Below are 8,485 nucleotides of genomic sequence, written 5' to 3' on the forward strand. Positions count from 1 at the left end.
ATGTCCTATATCTATCACCCCTCAACTTAAAGCTATGTCCCCTCGTGCTAGCCATCACAATCTGAGGAAAAAGGCTCTCACTGTCCAACCTATCTATCCCTCTGATTATCTTATGTCTTAATTAAGTCACCTCTCAACCTCTTTCTCTCTAACGAAAACAGCCTCAAGTCGCTCAGCCTTTCCTTGTAAGACCATCCCTCCATACCAGGCAACATCCTAGTAAATCTGTTGAGCACTTTCCAAAGCTCCCACATCCTTCCGATAATGCGGTGATCAAAAGTGTATGCAATATTCCAAATGTGGCCGCACCAGAGTTTTGTACAGCTGCAGCATGATCTCATGGTTCTGAAATTCAATCCCTCTACCAATAAAAGCTAACATACCGTATGCCTTAACAACCCTATCAACTTGGTTGGCAACTTTCAAGGATCTATGTACCTGGGCACTGAGATCCCTCTCTCTCTGCTCACCTACACTACCAAGAATCTTACCATTAACTCAGTACTCTGAATTCCTGTTGCTCCTTCCAACATTCTGCCCGTGTCTGCATGGATTTCCTCCCACAATCCAAAGATGTGCAGGTTAGGTGAATTGGCCGTGCTAAATTGCCTATAATGTTCAGGGATTTGAAGGTTAGGTGCGTTAGTCAAGTGTAAATAAAGGATCACAGGGGAGGGGAATGGGTCTGAGTGGGTTACTTTTCGGAGTGTCAGTGTGGACCTGTTGGGCTGAAGGGCTTATTTCCACATGTAGGGATTCTATGGTAAAGGCTATCATTGCATTTACCTTCCTTACTACTGACTCAACCTGAGAGTTACCTTGAGAATCCTGGACTATAACTCCCAAGTCTCTTTGCAATTCAAACCTCTGAATTTTCTTCCCATTAGAAAATAGTCCATGCCTCCCCTTCTTTCTACCAAAGTGCATGATCACACACTTTTCCATGTTGTACTCCATTTGCCACTTCTGTGCCCACCTTCCTATCCTGTCTCAATCCTTCTGCAGCATCCCTACCTCCTCAATGTTATCAGTCTTTGTCCCATCTGCAAACTTAGCCAGAATGCCCTCAGTTCCTTCATCTGATCATTAATGTCTAAAGTGAAAAGTTGTAGTCTCAACATATTTAGATACTTCAAAAATATTTAAAGTATGGAACAAACAGGCACACAAACTTGACGAGTTTTTCTGTAGTATGTAGTATTGTAAAGTGAAAAGTTGTAGTCTCAACAATGAGCCTTGCGGAACATCACTTCTCAGTGGCTGCCATCCTGAGAAGGACCCTTTTATCCCCACTTTCTGCCAAACAGCCATTCTTCCACCCATGCTAGCACCTTGCCTCTAACGCCATGGGCCCTTATCTTACTCAGAGTCCTGTGTGGCAGCTTGTCAAATGCCTCCTTTGAAGTCCAGGTAGATAACATCCATCAGCTCTCCTTGGTCTAACATGCTTGTTACTTCCTCAAAGAATTCTAGCAGGTGTGGTGATGATTTTAATCTGAAGGTCACAATGCCTCAGGCATAAGGTGATTTGAGATGGATGGAACCCTTGGTGACCTCAGCCGGTATGGGATATGAAGTCTTTCTGTTTTTGAATCCTAGAATCCCTACAGTGTGGAAACAGACCTTTCAGCCCAACAAGTCCACAACGATCATCTGAAGAGTGAACGACCCAGACCCATTCCCCTACCCTATATTTTCCCCTGAGTAATGCACATAATTGACACATCCATGAACACCTATGGGCAATTTAGAGTGGCCAGTTCACCTAACCTGCACGTCTTTGGAGTGTGGGAGGAAACCCATGCAGCCACAAGGAGAATGTGCAAATTCCACACAGGCAGTCGCTTGAGGCTGGGATCGAATCTGGGTTCCTGGCTGTGAGAGACAATAGTGCTTAAAAACTAGTGATGTACTAAAAACAAAATGCATTCCACATCTTAAGTACTTCAAACTAGCCAAAATCAAGTTTATCCAGTTATCAATAGTTGTCAAGATTGTGACTATTCTCCATTAACCCATGGGATGGGATGGGGTTCAGTGAAAGTATTTGATGCTTGCAACCAACTTGGCTCGATCTTCGAGTGATGAGCTATATTTAGAAGAATTCTGATAGTTGCAGATAACTTGTATAAAAAAAATTCCAAAATCTTGATCAAGCAAAAGTTAGCCATCATGTGGAATGTACGTCAATACAATTCACACCAATCATTTTGTTTGTGAGGGAAACCCTTATATGCCCCTTCCCTCACCTTTGCAAGACGTCATATCAAATGGTCCAAGTTTGCGCTTATGAACAAGTTGAAGGCATCATCTATGGGAAGAGGGAGGGAGTGCAGTCCAGGTAGTCCTGCACCAGGAGTAGCCAGCCAGTCACTGGGCTGCAGTGAATCCCTCACCTATTGGGGGATATTTGTCAAAGACACAGCAATACAAAACTGAGAAAGGGTTAGAATAAAACAGCTCATCTAGCTACAAGGAAAATAAAAGTAAATGTAAAGTTCAGTCAACATGTCAAAGGAGATGGATGTGCATGCCTCTTTGGATTGGGACTGGGGAAAGATTGGCGGCGGGGTGGTGGGGGTGGGGGGGGAGCGGTTGTGGAAAACACTAAGAGACCAACACCGCTACTTCAGCCCCTCACTACCTGAGCTGAAAGAGGGAATTCTTCATTCCCACTCAAAACGTTGTGTGTCAAATCCCTCACCCGACCAACCTTAGTTCGTTTTCCACCTTTCCGTTGCCTCGCTCTTAGACAGTCAAAACGCTTAATTTGTTTTCCTCTAATTTTTTATCAAGCCATGTAGCTGACTGAGCTAACCAGTAACTGCAACATTGAAAAGTGCGACACTCTAAGAGCTTCACTGCCATGGCTTCAGGCCAATTCACACCTGGAAAACCCTGATTGTGTTTTGACAGCTGTGGCCAATTGCATCAAAGCAGCTGAGACCATAAACAATATAAAAGGAAAAAAGTCAATTTGTCATATCTTCCAAATTGATTCTTTCAAAAGGCTATAGGATCTGAAAGTACTGATCAGATTTTCCTTGGGCCATATGTTAATTATATACCAGGCTTTGTTGAAATCTATCAACTAGTTTGAGATTTGTTTCCATCTAAATAGATGAGAAATATGACTTCTGTCCACCTGGAGTGGCAAAAAATAATAAATGAAACATGCTGCAAATGCTTACCAGGTGGACTTCCACGGGAAAAAAAACAATTAACATCTTGCTGTAACTTTTCATTGGAGTTATTCCAATGAATGTACGTATAAATTAAGTAGTTTACTGTGTCTATAGTTTGTTCACATAACCATCATTTAAATTATCCACTGCCTGTTTCCCTCATTAAAATATCTCAAAATAAACTAGATCAAGCTGTCAAATTCACTGAAACATAGTCTTTTCATTATTTAAATGATTTGAATTTATTATGCTGTGTGGTTTGTTTTAGAAATAATGTTAAAATGGATTTTGAGAATCTTCAGGAAATACTTCATTATTAAATAATCCTAAATTGATAATTTAGTTGCCATTTAGGTGCATTCTGCTGACGAGAGAGTGAGAGGGCTTCGACCTGGCTCACTCTGCATTTGAATTCACTGAAGGGCTGACAGAGGGAGTCTCTGTGGAGGTGACGCTGCTGAAAGGTGGGACTAGCATCACGGCTTCGAGCATCTGCAGACAGCTCCAGTTCAGCAACTGACAGACTACACTGAATATCACAAGTCTCACCGTGCGAACAGTCAAAGGGGATGAGGTGGCAGAATGGGAACAAACTATACTGAAGGTGAGAGCCTGTCGCAGTCCCTTCCTTGTTTTTAATGTGTCATTTGTCACCAGATAACATCATTATTAAGCTTCTGTTTATTGAAAAGTTCCTGGGGTGATTCATTTCCCTGTCATTTTCACTCTCACTCAGAAGGTTGTAGGTTTAATGGTGACCCTCTGACAGTGCAGCCACTTCTTTGGTGCTGACCCTGAACCCCCCCCTCTCCCCCCAATGAATAGCGGGGAGGAGGCACTCTTGTTGCCTGTTTGGATTGGAGTTGTGGGCTTTTACAGCTTGGACAGAGACCCTTTGGCCCATCTTGTCTATACTGGCCATCAGACATCCATCTAATCCAGTCCCATTTTCCAGTACTATTCTATTGTGCTTCAAGTGCTTATCTAAATACTTTTGAGGCTTCCTGTATCAAACACTCAGGCAGTGAGTTCCCGAAATCCACAGCTCCCTGTGTGAACAAACATTTCCTCAAATCGCCTCTGAACTCTCTGCTCCTTCAAGTGGCGCCCCTTGGTTATAGACCCCTCAATTTTAAGGAGAAAAGTTTCTCTTTACCTACCCTGTCCCTCTGGGGTTTGTACGCCTCAATCAAGGTCCAGTAGCGGCTGAATGCTGACCATACCTGCAACACCCACTCCTCGTAAATCAATTTCTAATCATTGTCAGCTTGCTGAGCTCTGTGACTGGGTGCAGCATTCGGATGTTCTACGCCCTGAGTCTCTCATGACGATAATCCAGATAGGAGCAGGAGTTATGAGGAAGGCAAGGGGAATGCTGGTCATGATTATGGGAGTATAGAGTAAGGAAGTTTCACGAGGCTGTCAGAGACACTGCATTGTAAGAACTGAGTCATTTCAGCCTTCTGATTTAAAGAGGGACAGACCAGCGCTGGAGACAGTTCCCAGAACGTTGAGCTGGCTGCACTGATACCCAGTCACGGGGTGGCTGTCAGAGATGTCCCTTCATCTGTGGAGTTTGAACTCCGAAATGCCTCCTCTCCCCCCCCCAATTTACAATGGGGGGGGGCGAGGAGGCATTTCGGGGGTCAGGAGTCTGTGGAAGCTGTATTCCAAGATATTAATCAACCAGGATTGAGGGGCTGAATAGCCTAATCCTACCTTTTCACATCTTCAGGAGGGTAGAGAGGAGATAGGTGGGGGATTAGAATGAGAGTGGAGTGGAAGAAGGCCATTCAGCCTGTCGAATTTGTTCTACCATGCACTGAGTTCATGGCTGATCTATTCATACTCCCCTCCACTTCCCTGCCTTTCCTCCATAACCCACGTCCCATCCTGATTAGCAGTCTGACTCTCCCAGCCCTCTGCAGTAAAGAATTCCACAGATTCAGTCCCTCTGAGCAGAGATTCCTGCTCCCCTCTGCCTTAAGTGTGCAGCCCTTTACTCTGAGACCGTGCAGTTGTAGACTCTCCAATAAGGGGAAACAGTTTCTCCATGTCTCCTCTACAAGTCCCCTAAGAATCTTGTGTGTTTTAACATGGGGAAGGGTGTAAGGCTGAAGAGGATGTAGGGACTAAAGGAAGTTTCAGAGGGGAGAGTTGTTGGTTGGGGTGTCGGGCTGGGTAGGTTACAGGGTGAGAGGATGTATAGACTGGATGGTCGTGAGAAAGTACCCCTTGGGAATTTCCAGTTGGATGAATGACGGGAGAGGTCTCCTTGCTGGGTGAGAGACACCCAGTTAGGTAGGGAGTCACGTGACTGCTAGCAGGATGTGTTTCCACTTGCTGTGATCACATTCCTCTGAACCAAATGAGTTTTACACCTGAACAGCTGTGCCTGGGCCTGCTCAGGAGGAAGTTGCTGTGCCTGTGGTTTCCTCAGCTTTGCAGTGAGGAAGCCGGTCTCACTCACTCACACACTCTCTCTCTCTCTCTCTCTCTCTCCCTCTGACTGAGATCCTCCTGAGCGCTTAGGTCTGTGGTGCGTGGACATCCTGCACTCCTTGTAAATCCCACTGAGAGCTGTTTGCAGCTGGATGGTATGGAGTTCCCTTCCTCATTTGAAACCCCCCTCAAAACCTTATCACTCTGTCCGTAGAATGAATGGTCTCTCCATCAGCTGGTTACTGGTGTGTTCAGTGTCTGACTCAGATGTATATGTCACGTTCGAGTCGTGAGTTCATGGAATGCCCTGCTAGTAGCAGTGGTGGACTCTCCCTCTTTATGGGCATTTAAACGGGCATTGGATAGGCATATGGAGGATAATGGGCTAGTGTAGGTTAGGTGGGCTTGGATCGGCGCAACATCGAGGGCCAAAGGGCCTGTACTGCGCTGTATTCTTCTATGTTCTATGTTCCTCTGGTCTGTGTTTGTGCACTGACTACAGTGTCCAGTCAGTTTAAAAAAACTTCCTTATTACTTGTCTTTTAATTATTTAGTGTAAAACACTGCCATCAGTACCTCTTTGTGGATTATGGGAGATTCCTGTGCCCCAGAATATCCACAATCCACAAAAAGAATATGGATTGAGCTGAATAACATCCAGTTGCTGATGGAAATGAAATTGAAAATGTGTGGTGTGTATCACTGGCCCCCTGTAACTGAGTGACTGGTCTCTATTCACTTGGGAAAGAAATGTATCCTTGGGGTAGTAGGGGAGAGTGTATAGGGAGCCCTACCTCTTCCTGAGTCCAGCTGATTGGCTGGGCCTTGACCTGTGACCCCTCTGTCCCCCATCTCTCCCTGCAGCGTGTGACTCTCACTGTCCTGTCGATGGTCCTGCTTTATCTTGTTGGTAAAGTGTGGTGATGGAAAAGGCACAGCAGCTCAGGCAGCATTTCAGGACCAAGTGAGTCGCCATTTCAGGCAGGACCCTTCTTCAGGGTTGGGGAAGGGGGCTGAGAAATCTGTAGAGGGAGGGGGTGGGACTGGAGGAAAGGTGGGTGAAGGTAGGAGGTGTTAGTGATAGGTCAGTGGGGAGGGTGGAGCAGATAGGTGGGACCGAAGATGGACAGGTCAAAGGGGCAGATCTGAATCGGAGGGTTGGACCTTCGATGGGGTGGGGGGAAGGTAGATTTTGGATACTGGTGACTTTAACGTTGAGGCCTTGTGGTTGTAGGAAGATGAGGTGTTCCTCCTCCAGTTTGCAGGTGGCCTTGTGTAGATGGTGGAGGCGGCTCAGAATGGACATGTCATTGGGGGGGGGAAGAGGGAGAGCGAGTTGAAATGGTTAGCCATGGGAAGGTGGGATTGGTTGGTGCGTATGGACCGGAGATATTCCCCTGAACAGTGCCACAAGTTTGCGCTTGGTCACTCCTGATGTAGAGGGGACCACATCTAGAGCCTCGGATGCAATATATGAAGTTGGATGATATGCACGAGTAAATATGCCAGATTTGAAATGATCCTTTGGAGGGGGAAGAGGAAGATGTGGGCACAGGTTTTGTACCTCTTACGGTGGCAGGGGAAGGTGCCAGGAGTGGAGAGGGGGTTGGTGGGGAGTGCAGACCTAATGAGGGAGTTGTGGAGGGAATGGTCCCTACAGAGTGCAGTCTTGGGAGTCTTTATCTTGTGCCTTGATCTGCTCAGCGACTCAGTGTGAATAGTTTGTAGCAGTGGGCTGCTCATCTGTGTCTGTCTGACTGCCCTCGATTTAAACGCTTTGAGGGTGTTTAAACCTAGCTCAGTCACACAGCACATTGTGAAAGGGAGACTGCCTCCCTATGAAATAGTGTCTTCACTTTAAATCGCTCCTTGTTTCCAGCTCCCTTCGTGCACCCCCCCCCATTCCATTCCATCCCACTGGATATGATGCCTTCAGCCAACTGGATTTCCTCTGTAAATCCCTCTGTCTCGATCTCTTCCCTCCTCCGAGCAGTTTATTACCTCTTCAGTAGCTTTAGGGCAGGGCAAGGATGGTGTCATGGTCATGTATGTTGTGGACCAGGCCAGACCCACTCAAAATATTTTAAGAAGGTCACTTAGACCCTCACTCTTTGTTACTTGTAAGGCAGATGTGAAGTGGATATTCCAGGTATAATGCAGCTGGTCAAATCACTTGGCTTTAAGCAAAACAGAATTTATTTAAACACTACAGTTGAGTTGCTAATAAAGAAAGAGGGATTTGAATTGAATTGAATTTATTGTCACGTGTACCGAGGCACAGTGAAAAGCTTTGTCGTGCGAGCAATAGAGTCATAGAGAGGTACAGTACGGAAACAGACCCTTCGGTCCAACATGTCCATGCCAACCAGATATCCCAACTCCATCTAGTCCCATTTGCCAGCCCCCAGCCCATATCCCTCCAAACCCTTCCTATTCATATACCCTATTCCTGAAGAAGGGCTTATGCCCGAAACGTCGATTCTCCTGTTCCCTGGATGCTGCCTGACCTGCTGTGCTTTTCCAGCAACACATTTTCAGCTCTGATCTCTATCTTACCACATCTCATACGTTCTTCTGAAGTGTCATTGTAACATTGTTCCCAGATCTCCCACTATGCTGTGGAGTAGTGAAGGACAATGATCTTTCAGCAAAGCTGTGTATTTCATCAGAGAGCTGAAACTGCTCTAACTTGAGTTGGAAACGTTACAGCAGGCTGTTAAAGTGTTGCTGCTGCTGTGCAGGATCTTCATGGGATCACATCTGGAGTAGTGCGCACAGATTTAATCTCCTCAATGAGGAAAGAATATTGGAATTAACTCAGTAACTGTTCGCTCAACTGATTTCTGCAATGAAGGTGT

At 45.8% G+C, this 8,485-nt stretch overlaps 1 protein-coding gene across 1 annotated transcript in view; it reads left to right on the plus strand.

The window, feature by feature from the left end:
• The first annotated feature begins 3,545 nt into the window (after window positions 1-3,545).
• LOC122550347 (maestro heat-like repeat-containing protein family member 1) overlaps window positions 3,546-8,485 on the plus strand; it is an 81,704-nt gene continuing 76,764 nt past the window's right edge. Inside the window, exon 1 of the mRNA XM_043691076.1 lies at window positions 3,546-3,789. Within this exon, the coding sequence (XP_043547011.1) occupies window positions 3,768-3,789 (22 nt within the window). The 5' untranslated portion in view covers window positions 3,546-3,767. The remainder of the gene's footprint in view (window positions 3,790-8,485) is intronic.

Source organism: Chiloscyllium plagiosum, chromosome 5, assembly GCF_004010195.1.
Source record: "Chiloscyllium plagiosum isolate BGI_BamShark_2017 chromosome 5, ASM401019v2, whole genome shotgun sequence".
NCBI lineage: Eukaryota > Metazoa > Chordata > Chondrichthyes > Orectolobiformes > Hemiscylliidae > Chiloscyllium > Chiloscyllium plagiosum.